General features: G+C 39.1%; 1 protein-coding gene across 1 annotated transcript in view; it reads right to left on the bottom strand.

Moving 5' to 3' along the window:
* LOC136866889 (receptor-type tyrosine-protein phosphatase H) overlaps nt 1–17,293 on the bottom strand; it is an 819,913-nt gene that overhangs the window by 242,893 nt on the left and 559,727 nt on the right. Inside the window, exon 15 of the mRNA XM_068227107.1 lies at nt 3,653–3,758. Within this exon, the coding sequence (XP_068083208.1) occupies nt 3,653–3,758 (106 nt within the window). The remainder of the gene's footprint in view (nt 1–3,652; nt 3,759–17,293) is intronic.

Genomic DNA, 17,293 nt, shown 5'->3' with positions numbered 1-17,293 from the left:
ATTTAAATTTGGCCACGAGTTATTCCCGTGTATTACGGTCGATGGCATACATCTTTCCGCTCCGTCGTACGATGTGCTTTGAATGAATGTGTTCGTGGTCTTGTAGTGACAATTGAAAAAGGGTCTCTGTGGTTATGATTTGGTGCACTGCGTGATCCTCTTGATGTGCCTCTTGTCTCGACCGCAGGAGATACCAATCCAGGTTGTACAAGGCGCAACATACCAGTGATGTGAATAAAGTAATGTTCAATCCTGACCTTATGTGTAATTGCACGCCGCACGCAAACATTTGAGTACGTGAGACCCGCTGGTAATGACCGTGGAGTCATAGTTTATGGCTTGTATTTGACTACGAAATCTGAACCGCCGTTCGTGTTTTATTTTCCCGATACCCTCATTGTGTGTGCGTGAATGTGGTATGCATGTGAGTTTGGATGTGTGGGGGAGAAAAGGATGATATGTCGATCAACCTGTTGTATTTGTCTTTCAAATTCTGCGCCTTGTTTGGTTTTCAGCGCAGAGCTATATTTATTTGTTACTAGTTGATGTACCCGTGCTTCGCTACGGGATTCTCAGAAAGACTGACTTGGTGGTTTTCCTAACTGAATTCAACATAGGTCATTACAAAAACGTCAGTAGGAATATAGCGATTGAAAGCAATGTTATCATATAAAATACTTGATCAAATGAAAAACCGCACACTTTCTCACTTTCAACGAACAGTACTACGGTGCCAATCTAACAGTCCAAAGTTCCAGAGCTGGAACAACCAGGTCGCAGACTGCCATGAACACTCCTCTGTCATTATTCCGTTAAAAATCCACATTACTCATTCCAGTCAGTGCCTCAGAGTAGGGATTGAATAGCTCGCATGCTATGATGCTATTTTTTTTTTTTTTTTTGCTATTTGCTTTACGTCGCACCGACACAGATATGCCTTATGGCAACGATGGGTTAGGAAGGCCTAGGAAGTGGAAGGAAGCGGCCGTGGCCTTAATTAAGGTACAGTCCCGGCATTTGCCTGGTGTGAAAATGGGAAACCACCGAAAACTATTTTCAGGGCTGCCGACAGTAGGGCTCGAATCCACTATCTCCCGATTACTGGATACTGGTGAATGCTATGATGAACCAGTGTGTTACGTACCTGCAGTATCAGAAAATATATGAACCAGAGGAATGGCATGCTAAAGAAGAAAGTTTCCCAACTCCCCAGCTATTTCCCGCCAATGTTCAGTCGGGCTGTTATACTCGGTATGCAGTAGTAATCCCATCTATCGGAGTTGAGCGCCACCATAAGAAACGAAGAACATCACAACAAACAATGGTCAATGAAAAGTAATTGTTGATCAGTGTTAAGCGCTTTGGATATTGTAGGTCTTCTGAAATACCACTCTTATCATAGTCGGTAAAATAAAACTGAATGAAACATAAATGATCGGAAATTGTATTGTCTATAATCTTTGTTATGTAGTACCGTACTTTTCCATAGCACCCATAACATAGGTACTGGTATTTAAAATTGAATTTTAGGCGCCTTCCCCTGAACTACCATTTCATCTCGGGGAAAATAAAATTATTTACAGCCTAAACTGTAGTTTCTTATCCCCGACTCTATATAGCGGTTTTCATTAAATTCTGTTTACCCATTTTCTCGTGGCTCGGCGTTGATATGGACTTAGCAACACAAATACAAATTCATTAATATCTGTGTTATCAGAGCCGGTACGGTAAAAATGTATAAAACATAAATGACTGGAAATTGAATTCTATATAACTTTAGTGATATAGTATTTATCGATAGGACCGCTAATAATATAAATATTGGATAATTAAATTTAAGGCCTTCCCCTAAACTACCATTTCACTCAGCGTGAATATAATAATTTATAGCCTAGATTGTAGCGGCTCATCCCCCGACTTTACATACCGATTTTCATTAAATTCTCTTCAGCCGTTTTCTCGTGATGCGTGTACATACATACAGACAGACAGATAGACAGACACACAGAAATTACAGAAAAGTAAAAAGTACATTTTCTTGTTACTATGGCTATGGACATGACCGATACAGAAATACCATTCTTTTCAAATTCTGAGCAATGTACAGACAAAACTCTTATTTTATATATATAGATTCATGGCTGATGCTCAGCTTGAGTAGCCGCCATGTTGGTTTCATATTTGCGCATGGGCGTACCTATTGTATTCTTTGGATCTGTCTTGGGTTTGATTGATTCATGGAGGCTGTGCTCATTCTCATCTGTCGTTATTCTTATCTGCCTTTTGTTCTCCGGCACGGCTTATTGTTGAGCTAACGTTTCACATTGTTAGTTGCCTGATGTAATATGTGGTGCAGTGCCTTGGATATGTGAATCCTGGTAAAACGGGCGACCTGTTCAATAGTTTATGACGAAAGGAAGCTGCTGGTAATGTAATAGCGATGTGTCGAGGGGCAGTGAGCATTTTAAATTACGTATCAATATTTTTTTGAAGAGTATTAGCTTGAGTTCACGCCATGTTTCAACTATGTGAAAAAGAACAAGGTATGTCCATGAGTATTACGATTAATTTCCTTATTTATTTTATGTGATTTTCTTCTCTTGGTTTAAATTTTTTCTCTCATATTTATTTATTTATTTAATAAATCCCCTGGTTTCAGCTCAGGGTTGTGTATGTGGCTTGCCAAGTCGACACGATCCGGGCCTCAAATATTGTTCCCCATGAATATTTCACTAAGGTATTGCTTGGATCACTGATTTATGTAGTGATAGATGGGGTGGGTGTGGCTCAAACTGTGCTCTGCGCCATCTGAAGAAATTCTCTATTGTCCACGAGAAAGGCTTCTTAAACAATGAGCTTTCGAATTTAGACGTTATAATAGAAGGGAAATGGTACGTTCATTCGTCACCAGATGGCTCCCCGCGGGCGGTACAGCGCGAGCGTTCGAAGCAAAGGATCGCAAGCGATGGAAAGGAAAATGCAGAAAAACGGAGCCTGCAATTATGCGGGATAAACGTAGGGAGCAGACGTGATAGGAGTATCGTAAATAGGAGCTTTTATTAGTAACGCCGATTAATGAAAAGAAAAGTTAAAAGCAGTACGACAAGGTATGTTCTGTATTATCTAGAAGAGTTATACGCAGGTGTGCGATGGGAAGTCACTGATTGATTCCCCGCTACGCGACTAATACCATTTCGAATGTCCAGTCAAAAGGTGCTGCGATTGCACACACTGTCGCGCTTAGATGGAACAAGCTGCATTTGTTTGATAAATAAAACTATTTTAGTGACATTCAGTCTGATGTTTTGGTTGGGTGTGTGAACGTATAAACAAATTTTAACGGAACATTAGCGTTTCATCACGTTACAATGGTCTTTTTAACCAAGTCGAAATATTGAAGGACGTGGCCAAGAAACCAAGGAAAAGTTCATTATGCGTGGAACGGAATGACTCGATCAACAGGGAAGATCTCACGGTGAATCCATTATTGCTGAGATGTACAGCATCAAATGGACAAGCGAGTGCGATTTGTCTTGAATAGTAATAAGCAGTATTTGGAGAAGCTACACAGTCCACCTAAGAGTTTCCTAGCGGCTTCTAGAAGATTCTAACAGTGGAACATAACAAATGTACAAAAAGATATGCGACTCACCAGGAGAGCGATCTTCTGTGATACAAGATAGAGATCAAAATACAGCAGCCCAGGAGTAGCAGAGACAGCACCGCACCGGCGATAAGGCCCACATTTATGGCAGAATCTACAACCAACAAACTCCATTTAGCACATGAACTTCATCTAATTCACCTCTATGCTCCGAAATACCACCAAAACTTATCCTATTACCACTATGAAAATCAGGTTTATAAAAAAATTAGTGAGATGTAATCATTGAGGTAACTAGCTACAAGGGACTATGAACTCTTGCATTATATTTATATTTTTGTTGCATCCGATTACAAGCAACACCGCCTGAAATTTGAAGAACTGAGAAATCTCCATATGCGGTTACTCCCTTGGTATTCTAAGATCTCTCTGACACCAGTCTTCAGAATTTACTCACCTTTCATCAGTAGAATATCCACTCTGGTGTCACCCTAGAGACGACCAACGAACGTGGGCCACTTCGTAAGTGCCAATCAATTCTTCACATAAAAAGCACCTCTTAAATGCATAAACTCTCTCTCTCTCTCTCTCTCTCTCTGTGTGTGTGTGTGTGTGTGTGTGTGTGTGTGTGTGTTTGTGTGATTAGATAATAATATTTAAAAACCTTAGTATAGCCTATCAGTAGTTTGATTCATGGCATTATAAATTAAATCGGATTTTGGTTTACATGATATGTAACATTGTTCAAACTAAACTTTTAATATTTGTATTTTATACACTGAAGAAAATGGAAATTGCAACACCCAGAAGGAGTGGTGCTACATTGCTGCAATTGAACATGCAGGACGAGTGTTCGGTTGTTCTTCGATTATTACACTTTCAGGTCCCTCTGACCGCAAGTTTGGACAACAATCAATACAGGATGTGCCCACCACGAGCTGCAATACATTGATGAATTCGTCGAAGCATGGAGTCAATAAGGCCCTGGATCGCTTCCTGAGGAACTGTGGCCCATGCTTGCTGCACTTCACGGGTCAGTTGTTCCAGAGTTGTGGGTAGCTGAGGACGGTTGGCCAGTTGTCGACCCATCATGTCCCACACATGCTCAATAGGACTCAGGTCCGGGGATCTGGCGGATCATTCTAAGGTTGTGATGCCGTGGAGAGCTTCTCTGGAGATCCGTGCAGTGTGAACCCGGGCATTGTCCTGCTGAAACATCCCATTAGCAATGTTCGCAATCATAGGGACAACCACTGCATTGAGTACCCTATCAACGTACTGTCGAGCATAGTGCCCTCAACAAGCACTAATTGTGATTTCACATTAAAGCCAATAGCTCCCCAGACCATAATGCTTGGTGGTGGCCCTGTGTGCCTCTCGACAATAAGATCTGGGCGGCCCCTCTCCCCGGTACGTCGGCGCACATGATTCCGGCGATCACTGCGGGCAAGACAGAAGCGCATTTCATCACTAAAGACGACCCTGTGCCATTCGTCGACACACGTCGATCTTACTTGACACCAGGCCAGCCTTACACGTCGCTGTTGTGGGGTCAATGGAACACCTTCTGCAGGGACACGGGCTCGTAGGCCAGCTGCACGCAGGCGATTACCAACTGTTTGTTGTGTACCGTGGAGTGCCACAACTGCTCGAAATTGCGCTGCCGTTGCATGGGGTTCCATCCGGGCCATCCGAATGATGCGGCGTCCTCTCTCACAGTGGTCTGTCGCTCTGGGCCTGTGCCAGGTCTACGAGTGTGGGTACCTTCATTTGACCACTGCTGCCACACACGTTGTACCGTAGATGCCTGTCGGCCAACACGCGCAGCGACAGTCCTTAGCGATAATCCAGCCTCACACAGCCCAATTATCCGAGCCCTCTCAAACGCGACAGTTGTTGATAGCGTGTTCTTCTCTGTCGTCGAGGCATGTTTGACGGGGAACACTTCACTGCATAGACTGCAAGTCAACTACGCTACACCAGAGTCCGTATACTGGAGCTGATTCCTCCGCGACCGATCATGTGGGGAGTCCTGTAGCAACAATCCAATGGGTCTGAAACTTTGATCGTTTACATACCTACATGGCATCGTTCCATATCTTAAAAATCAACACAAACGACCAATGCCTTCATGGTATTGCAATTTCCATTTTCTTAAGTGTACTAATTAAACATAAGCACTCTCTCCCTCTTGTTAGCAAAGGCTGTAGCCGTGCAGGATAGAATTGTCCTAGAATCAAATTGGGCAATTCATATACCATCCCTTCATTAGAAAATTGTTCGTGCCAATTTGCGAACCTCTATCGCCATGGTAATAGGAGTCACCAGTTCCTTCTTTTTTTACAATTTGTTTTACGTCGCACCGACACAGATAGATCCTAGGTGACGATATAATAGACCTAGGAGTGAGAAGGAAACGGTCGTAGCCTTAATTAAGGTACAGTCCTAGCATTTGCCTGCTGTGAAAATGGGAAACCACGGAAAACCATCTTCAGGGCTGCCGACAGTCGAGTTCGATCACACTATCTCACGAATGCAAGCTCACAGCTACGCGGCCCTAACCGCACGGCCAACTCGCCCGGTGTTACCAGTTTCAACGACCGAGATAGTGCCTAAGTTCATCTCTGTGAAACCCAAAGTAGAAAAATTCCGCTAAATAATAGCAACATGTGACTATTAAGTACAAATACCGTTTGTAAAGTTTAATAATTAAATATGACAAATGTCATGGCATTTCTTTGTTTATAATGTGATGATTTTGTTAACAATAGGTAGATATATGTTAGTTAACTCATGAAGCATTTTATATGCGGCATCAATCTCCTTCCTCTAACACGAGTTGCATAAGACGTACAGTTTACTCGCACAGGACATCCACGCCCAGTTTCACGAGGATAGAGATTCCTTTCTTTAGATGTGTCCGTGAACGATAGTCAGTTATTCCAATGCTGTTGAGATTTAGTGTCATCTGACGTCTGTGCAGAAATTATAACTTAGAAATACTACATTCTTTATGCGGTACTCCGGTGACGAACACAGCTGCTGAACAGCTGATCTATCTCTATTGTCCAACCATTAGAAAATTCTCGTTCTACTTATTTAGTAATATCGCGGATATGTCACCATACTTGCATCAACCATCGCATATTTCTTGTTCTACTTATATATATAAAAGAACATGTCAGTACTGACTGACTGACTGACTGACTGACTGACTGACTGACTGACTGACTGACTGACTGACTGACTGACTGACTGACTGACTGACTGACTGACTGACTGACTGACTGACTGACTGACTGACTGACTGACTGACTGACTGACTGACTGACTGACTGACTGACTGACTGACTGACTGACTGACTGACTGACTGACTGACTGACTGACTGACTGACTGACTGACTGACTGACTGACTGACTGACTGACTGACTGACTGACTGACTGACTGACTGACTGACTGACTGACTGACTGACTGACTGACTGACTGACTGACTGACTGACTGACTGACTGACTGACTGACTGACTGACTGACTGACTGACTGACTGACTGACTGACTGACTGACTGACTGACTGACTGACTGACTGACTGACTGACTGACTGACTGACTGACTGACTGACTGACTGACTGACTGACTGACTGACTGACTGACTGACTGACTGACTGACTGACTGACTGACTGACTGACTGACTGACTGACTGACTGACTGACTGACTGACTGACTGACTGACTGACTGACTGACTGACTGACTGACTGACTGACTGACTGACTGACTGACTGACTGACTGACTGACTGACTGACTGACTGACTGACTGACTGACTGACTGACTGACTGACTGACTGACTGACTGACTGACTGACTGACTGACTGACTGACTGACTGACTGACTGACTGACTGACTGACTGACTGACTGACTGACTGACTGACTGACTGACTGACTGACTGACTGACTGACTGACTGACTGACTGACTGACTGACTGACTGACTGACTGACTGACTGACTGACTGACTGACTGACTGACTGACTGACTGACTGACTGACTGACTGACTGACTGACTGACTGACTGACTGACTGACTGACTGACTGACTGACTGACTGACTGACTGACTGACTGACTGACTGACTGACTGACTGACTGACTGACTGACTGACTGACTGACTGACTGACTGACTGACTGACTGACTGACTGACTGACTGACTGACTGACTGACTGACTGACTGACTGACTGACTGACTGACTGACTGACTGACTGACTGACTGACTGACTGACTGACTGACTGACTGACTGACTGACTGACTGACTGACTGACTGACTGACTGACTGACTGACTGACTGACTGACTGACTGACTGACTGACTGACTGACTGACTGACTGACTGACTGACTGACTGACTGACTGACTGACTGACTGACTGACTGACTGACTGACTGACTGACTGACTGACTGACTGACTGACTGACTGACTGACTGACTGACTGACTGACTGACTGACTGACTGACTGACTGACTGACTGACTGACTGACTGACTGACTGACTGACTGACTGACTGACTGACTGACTGACTGACTGACTGACTGACTGACTGACTGACTGACTGACTGACTCATCATCGCCCAGCCAAAACTACTGGACATAATGAAATGAGATTTTGAGGATACATTTATACTACAACGTAGGTGCTTGCCAATGGAGGATTTTTGGTTATTCCGCCGCTAAGGGGGTGAAAATGGGGGAGTGAACTTTTAAAATGAGTGTACTATATCTCAAAACTTTAAAAGTTTACAGATGTAAAAATTGGTACTTAGAATCCCCTTTAAAAATAAACACGTATTTTTTTGGTTTCGGCAAATCCCAATGGGAGAGGTGAAAAAGGGTGAAAAAAGGTTGAATGCCTCTAATGAGGATACTTATATCTCAGAAACTGAAGATATTACAGACCTGACAATTGTTATTTGGGATCTCCCTTAAAAATAAATTGGGGTTAAACACGAATGACAAATTGGGGTGAATTTTTAGAAAGACTGTATCTATAGTATACCTCAGAAACGTATAATGGTACAGACGTAAAAATTGGTATGTATTTGGAATCTCCTGTAAAAGTAAGGAAACATAGGCGATTTGTTTTCGGAAACTCTACTTAAGAGGAACTAAAAAGGGGGTGAATTTTTAAAATGAGCATGCCTACAGTATATGTCAAAAAACATGTTACAGAAGTGAAAAATGCTATTTTTTACTCTATTAAAAATAAAGGAACATGTATTTTTTGTTTTCTGAAAAACCACTTGGGAGGGGGTAAAAGTGACTGAAAATGGAGTTGAATTATTTTAATTAGGATGCTGGTATTTCAAAAACTGAAGATGTTACAGACGTGAAATTTGGTATTTGTAATCTCCTTTAAAAATAAAGAAATGCGTATTTTTTGTTTTTGGATATCCACTTAAAGGGGGGTGATTGAATAATTAACTGAATTATTTGTATGAAGTTACTATTATCTCTAAACGAAAGATTTTTCAGACGTGAAAATTGGTATTTGCAATCTGCTTTAAAAGCCAAGAAACGCGTATTGCCGGAAAATCCATTGAAGGGGAAGGTTAAAGGATTTAAAAATTAATTGAATTAATTGTATGAGGATACGTACAGCTAAAAAAACCAAAGTCGTTACAGATGTGAAAACTGGTATTTGTATCTCCTTTAAAAACAAAGAAAAACGCGTTTTTGGGGTGGGAATCATCTTGGGGGCGGGGGTGAAAAGGTGTTGCATTCCTTTCAGGAGGACACATATCTCAAAAATTGAAGATGTTACAGTAGTGACAATTGACATTGAGAAGATCCTTTACTAATAAAGAAACAAGCATTTTTGCCGGAAAATTCACTTAAGGGGAGTGTGAAAGGAAGTGAAAAAAGTGAATTTTTTAATGGGGATACTTATATCTCAAAACTGAAGGTAACAGACGTGAACATTGGTATTTGGAATCTCCTTTAAACATAAAGAAACATGTCTTCATTTATTTGGGTGGGGGGGGGGTAAATCAACTTAACGGTGGTGGGCGGAAAAGGAGTTGATTTTACTGTTCATAATGTACTACTTGATTCTGATCATAAACCGATCACTTTTAATGTTTCCTGGGTTCGTTTGCAAGAGCCATCTTTTCCTTTGGAGAACTTAAAGTTAGATTACAGTAGATTATCTTGGCATATAAATAAAAATGTATACACATTTGAAATAAACGATAGGAATGATATTGACCGTGCAATTGTTCACCTCTATAATAAGGTAAATAATGCACGGAAGTATACCATTCGTATCGCCAGAAATTCCCCGCACTTGCCTACGCGCGACAATGGTGCTGGTCACGTTGTCAGCAATGACAATGGCAGCAAGTGTAATTTACCGCCAAGTAGTGGTCTTGTATCTTGCTGCGGGATCCAGAACATCAATAATAATAATAATAATAATAATAATAATAATAATAATAATAATAATAATAATAATAATAATAATAATAATAATAATAATAATCTGGACCGTCGTCAAAGTGTGCGGACCGCGCTGGAAACGGGTCCTGGCCGCGTAATGACTACGAATGCAGTCCGACCGCGGGTTCAGTACCGCCAAGGCACCCAAGACGACACCAGCCGGATCTCCTCAAGGATTTGATCCATACTTAAAATGCTTATAGGAATAGATGGCAAAGATTTAGGGACCCGACTGACAGGGCGGAATATCTGGACCTAGCCCGGGAAGTATGAAATCGATTGCTGGAAAGAAAGATTGAAAAATGGAAGGAAATTTGTCGTAATCTCTCAGAAAGCGAGTCAGATCGCGAATTTTGGCGGATTAAATATGTATAAAATATTAAGCATTCAATTATAAATGTCAGTATAAATCCGTAGCGAAGCACGGGTGTCTTGCTAATTTAGTAATATGATGGGTATGTCACTGTTCTACTTATATACATATATATATATATAAACTAACATGTCCTGACTGACTGTTTCATCGTCGCCGAACCAAAACTATTGGACATAAAGAAATGAAATTCTTATGATACATTTATATTACAATGTAGATGCTCACCAAGGGACGATTTTTGGATATTCCGTCACTAAGGGGGTTAAAAGGGGGATGTGATTTTTAAAATGAGTGTATCTATATCTCAAAAACTTAACAGTTTAAAGACGTGATAATTGGTAATTGGAATCTTCTTTAAAAATAAGGAAACACGTATTTTTTTCGGAAAAAAGGGTATGAAAAAAGGTGTAAAAGTGGTTGAGTACCTTTTATGAGGATACTTACATCTGAAAAACTGAAGATTTAACAGTCTTGAAAATTGGTATTTGAAATCTTTATTATTAAAGATTTCAAATACCAAACGTATTTCTACGTTTTTGGAAAATCTTCTTAAGAGGGGGTAAACAGGTGTCAAAAATGAGGTGAATTTTTAAAATGAGTATATCTACGACACATCTCAAAAACGTAACATGATACAGACGTGAAAATTGGTGTTTGGAATCTTCTGTAAAAGTAAAGGAACGCGCATAATTTATTTCTGATAATCCACTTAAGGGGAAGTGTTAAAGGGGGGGTGAATTTTTAAAATTAGCAATTTGTGGTAGGTCTCAAAAACTTACCATGTTATAGAAGTGAAAAATGGTATTTTTAATCTTTTAAAAATAAAATAACACGTACTTTGTTGTTTTGGGAAAAACACTTAAGGGTGGATAAAATGACTGAAAATGGGTAGAATTATTTTTATTAGGATTCTGGTATCTCCAAAACTAAAGGTATTACAGGCGTGAAGTTTGGTATTAGGAATCTCCTTTAAAAATAATGAAACAATTATATTTGTTTTCGGAAAAATAACTTAAGGGTGGTTAAAATGACTGAAAAAGTGGTTGAATTATTTTTATTAGGATACTGGATTCTCCAAAACTGAAGATATTACAGACTTGAAAATTGGTATTAGGAATCTCCTTTAAAAATAATGAAACAATTATGTTTGTTTTGGGAAAATTCATTTAAGGGGTTGTAAAAAGGACTGAAAAGTGAGCTGAACTCTTTTTATGAGGATACGTATATCTCAAAAGAGGATGTTACAGACATGAAAGTTTGTATGTGGAATCTTCTTTAAAAATGAAGAAACATGTATTCCTTTCTTTTCGGAAAATCCACTTAAGGGGGTGGGGTGGGTGAAAAGAACTGAAGAAGGTGTTGAATTGTTTTTATGAGGGTACTTATATATCAAATACTGAGATGTTACAGACGTGAAAATTAGTATTTGGATCTCCTGTAAAACTAAAGGAACACGCATATTTTTTTTCTTGAAGATCAACTTAAGGGGAAGTGTTAAAGGGGGAGTAAAATGAGCATATCTAGAGTATATCAAAAGAATTTACCACATATTACAGAAATGAAAATTGGTGCTTTTGACCTCTTTTAAAAATGAAGTAACACGTACTTTTGTTTTCGGAAAAATCACTTGCGGGAGGTGTAAATGACTGAAAATGGGTTGAATTATTTTATTAGGATGATGGTAGCTCCAAAACTGAAGATATTACAGACGTGAAAATTGGTGTTTGGAATCTCCTTTAAAAAGAAAGACACGCTTTTTTTTCGGAAAATCCAAATAACGGGGAGGGGAGATAAACAAATTGAAAAATGAGTTGAATTCTTCGCTTGAGGATACTTATTTCTCGAAAACGAAGGATGTTACGGACGAGAAAATTGCCATTTCAAATCTCCTTTAAAAATAAGGACACACGTATTTTGTGGCAAGGGAGGGGGCTGGCACCAACCTAAGGGGTTGTAAAATAAATTGAATTATTTTTATGAGGATACAAATAAGAAGTGGACTTAAAACAACACACCCTTAAGGGGGGTTTTCTGGGGGTAATAATAATAATAATAATCGTATGGCCTCAGCTACCGTGTGCAGACATTTCAATTTGACGCCATCTGGCTGTCTGCTCGTCAATTTCGACGTTCCGTTTTACTCTAGGCCCCCACTAGATGGCAGACCGAGTAAACCGAAACTCTCTTGGGCGTCTATGGCTGAGATTTAATGAATTTTGTCGGGTAAACACCAAATGTGTCACCAGAGATCTTTTACATGCCGACATCGTACGACATGGAGTGTCGAATGGACTTTATTCCGCCCTTCAAAAATCCGACTACCTCTGCCGGGTTTGAACCCGCTATCTTGGGATTCGGAGGCCGACACTCTACCGCTGATCCACAGGGGGTGAGGAATGAAGACAAAAATATGAATTTGTATGAAACCGTTTGAGTTATGAAGTTAAAATTCCAAATGATATCCTAGGCGTTAAATAACAGAAGGTTTGAACATATTTAACCACTCAGAGAGTTAAATGGGATTAAGATCGGAAAACAGATATATTCATTTCTTCCACCGAAACGGTTTAACATACGAAAACAAAATTCCAATTCCAAATCCTAAGTGTGAAGTAGGATTTTTTTTACGTTCCAACCCTAAAGGGTTAAATGAGGATAGCTCCCTACGAAATTATTCATCCCTCCAAAATGGACGTACAAAATTACAATTTTACGAGAAGGGTTTTCCCATATGTCCTATGTGTAAAATACCGCAAACATCAAAATATATCTCCCCTAAGGGGTTTAGACGGTGCTTGACCCTCAAAAACACAATATCCACTCTTCCGAAACCCTTTCAGGCACTAACTAACTCGTATTCTTTTAATTCTTGATTAAGGTTGATCATCTATCCTCTAGATGTTAATAAATATTTAAAACATTCACCCCTCAAGAAGTATTAACTCCTCCATTACTATTCGACGTACAAATACAAAATTTCGCAGGTTGGTCGCTTTTACATCCCAGATTTTAAATAAGATAGGGTTTAGGACATTCAAATTCTTCTGTATGGTTTTCAAATGAGTGTTACATCAGAAAATAAATAATCGTTCCCCCAAACTTATGACGTACGAACTGAGGGCGTATTTTACCGGCTTAGCTGAGAGTGGACTCCCCAAAAAGTAAAACTTTGAATAAGTTAATAACTTTCAGTTTAAAGCCGTAGCGAAGCACGGGTATCATGCTAGCTTATTAATATAGTGGGTATGTCACCATACCTGTATCAACCACGTTATATTTCCGTATTCTGCTTATTGTTAATATAGTGGGTATGTCACCATACCTGCATCAACCATGTTATATTTTCAGTTCTACTTATTGTTAATATAGTGGGTATGTCACCATACCTGCATCAACCACGTTATATTTCCTGTTCTGCTTATTTAGTAATATAGTGGGTATGTCACCGTACCTGTATCATCCATGTTTTATTTCCTATTCTGCTTTTTGTTAATATAGAGGGTATGTCACCATACCTCCATCAACCATGTTACATTTACTGTTCTACTTATTGTTAATATAGTTGGTATGTCACCATACCTGTATTATTTATGTTATATTTTCAGTTCTACTTACTGTTAATATAGAGGGTACGCTCCCATACCTGTGTCAACCACGTTATATTTCCTGGTCTACTTATTGTTAATATAGTGGGTATGTCACCATACCTTTATCAACCACGTTATATTTCCTGTTCTACTTATTGTTAATATAGTGGGTATGTCACCATACCTGTATCAACCATGTAATATTTCCTGGTCTACTTATTTAGTAATATAGTGGGTATGTTACCATACCTGCATCAAACATGTTATATTTCCTGTTCTGCTTATTATTAATATAGTGTGTATGTTACCATACCTGCATCAACCATGTTATATTACATATTCTGCTTATTGTTAATATAGAGGGTATGCCACCATACCTGTATCAACCATGTTATATTTCCTGTTCTACTTATTGTTAATATAGTGAGTAGGTCACCATACCTGTATCAACCATGTTATATTTCCTGTTCTACTTATTGTTAATATAGAGGGTATGTCACCATACCTGCATCAACCATGTTATATTTCCTGTTCTACTTATTGTTAATATAGTGGGTATATTACCATACCTGTATCAACCATGTTATATTTCCGGTTCTACTTATTGTTAATATAGAGGGTATGTTACCATACCTGCATCAACCATGTTATATTTCCTGTTCTGCTTATTATTAATATAGTGGATATGTTACCATACCTGTATCAACCATTTTACATTTCCTGTTCTGCTTATTGTTAATATAGAGGGTATGTCACCATACCTGTATCAACCATGTTATATTTCCTGTTCCACTTATTGTTAATATAGTGGGTATGTCACCACACCCGTATCAACCATGGTGCATCACCTGCTTTACTTATCGTTAATATAGTGGGTGTGTCACCATACCTGTATCAACCATGTTATATTTCCTATTCTACTTACTTTAATATACTGGGTATGTCATCATACTTGTATCAACCATATTTTATTTCCTGTGCGGCTTATTGTTAATATAGTAGGTATGTCACCATACCTGTATCAACCATGTTATATTTCCTGATCGGCTTATTGTTAATATAGTGGGTATGTCATCATACCTGTATCAACCATGTTATATTTCCTCTGCGGCTTATTGATAATATAGTGGGTATGTCACCATACCTGTATCAACCATGTTATATTTCCCGTTCTGCTTATTGTTAATAGGTAGTGAGTAAGTCTCCATACGTGTATCAACCATGTTATACTTCCCGTTCTGCTTATTGTTAATATAGTGGGTATGTCACCATACCTGCATCAACCGTGTTATATTTCCTGTTCCACTTATTGTTAATATAGTGGGTATGTCACCATACCTGCATCAACCATGTTATATTTCCTGCTCTGCTTATTGTTAACGTAGTGGGTATGTCACCATACCTGCATCAACCATGTTATATTTCCTGTTCTACTTATTGTTAATATAGTGGGTATGTCACCATACCTTTATCAACCACGTTATATTTCCTGTTCTACTTATTGTTAATATAGTGGGTATGTCACCATACCTGCATCAACCATGTTATATTTCCTGTTCTACTTATCGTTAATATAGTGTGTATGTTACCATACCTGCATCAACCATGTTATATTTCCTGTTCTACTTATTGTTAATATAGTGGGTATGTCACCATACCTGCATCAACTATGTTATATTTCCTGTTCTGCATACTTAGTAATATAGTGGGCATGTCAGCACACCTATATCAACCATGTAATACGGTATTTCCTGTCATGCTTATTTAGTAATATAGTGAGTATGTCACCATACCTGCATCAACCATGTTATATTTCCTGTTCTGTTTATTTAGTAATATAGTGGGTATGTCACCATACCTGCATCAACCATGTTATATTTCCTGTTGTACTTATTTAGTAATATAGTGGGTATGTCATCATACCTGTATCAACAATTTATATTTCCTATTCTACTTATGTAGTAATATAGTGGGTATGTTATCATACCTGTAACAACCATGTTATATTTCCTGTTCTGCTTATTTAGTAATATAGTGGGTATATCACCATACCTGCATCAACCTTGTTATATTTCCTGTTCTGCTTATTTAGTAATATAGTGGGTATATCACCATACCTGCATCAACCTTGTTATATTTCCTGTTCTGCTTATTTAGTAATAATGTGGGTATATCACCATACCTGCATCAACCATGTTATATTTCCTGTTGTACTTATTTATTAATATAGTGGGTATGTCATCATACCTGTATCAACCATGTTATATTTCCTGTTCTGCTTATTTAGTAATATAGTGGGTATGTCACCACACCTGCATCAACCATGTTATATTTCCTGTTTTGCTTATTAATAATATAGTGGGTATGTCACCATACCTGCATCTATCATATTATATTTCCTGTTCGACCTATTTAGTAATATAGTGTGTAGGTCACCTGCATCAACCATGTTTAGTAATATAGTCGGTATGTCACCTTACCTGTATCAACCATGTTTAGTAATATAGTGGGTATGTCACCTTACGTGCATCAAACATGTTTAGTAATATAGTGGGTATGTCACCTGCATCAACCATGTTTAGTAATATAGTGGGTATGTCACCTGCATCAACCATGATTAGTAATATAGTACGTATGTCACCTTACCTGCATCAACCATGTTATATTTCCTGTTGTACTTATTTAGTAATATAGTGGGTACGTCTCATTACCTGTATCAACCATGTCATACTTCTTGTTGTACTTAGTATTAGTGTTGCTTTGTCGCCTTATCTCTATCAACATGCCATATTTATTGTTCATGTCACCTTACCGGCATCAACCTTGTCATATATTTTGTTTCACTTATTTAGGAATATCGTGAGGATATCCCCTGAGGCGTATCAATTATATATTTCTGATTTAGCAGTATCGTAACTATGTCATCTTGCAGACATCAACTATGCCATATTTTTTGACCTACTTATTTTGTAAGAAAATGAATTCGTAAAGGGTTAAATATTCAGAGACGTGAGTTGGGAAATATTGCAAATATTTAACATTTCAGGGAAAATGACTGAATACCCACAAAATAAGAAAGTAGAATGCCTAGAGAAAGGGATTACAGGATTGAAAAAAGAGCATAGAATTCTGAAGTCCTCGGAAAACTTGTGGAACGATATGTGGGTCACTAAATGCTGACGGCAGACGACGAGAGGTAGAAAGGTGACCTGACCTTTCATCTTGATGTATG

Source organism: Anabrus simplex, chromosome 3 (genome assembly GCF_040414725.1).
Source record: "Anabrus simplex isolate iqAnaSimp1 chromosome 3, ASM4041472v1, whole genome shotgun sequence".
Lineage (NCBI taxonomy): Eukaryota > Metazoa > Arthropoda > Insecta > Orthoptera > Tettigoniidae > Anabrus > Anabrus simplex.
Note: the sequence above shows the minus strand (reverse complement) of the source record. Positions and strands in the feature narration are given on the sequence as shown.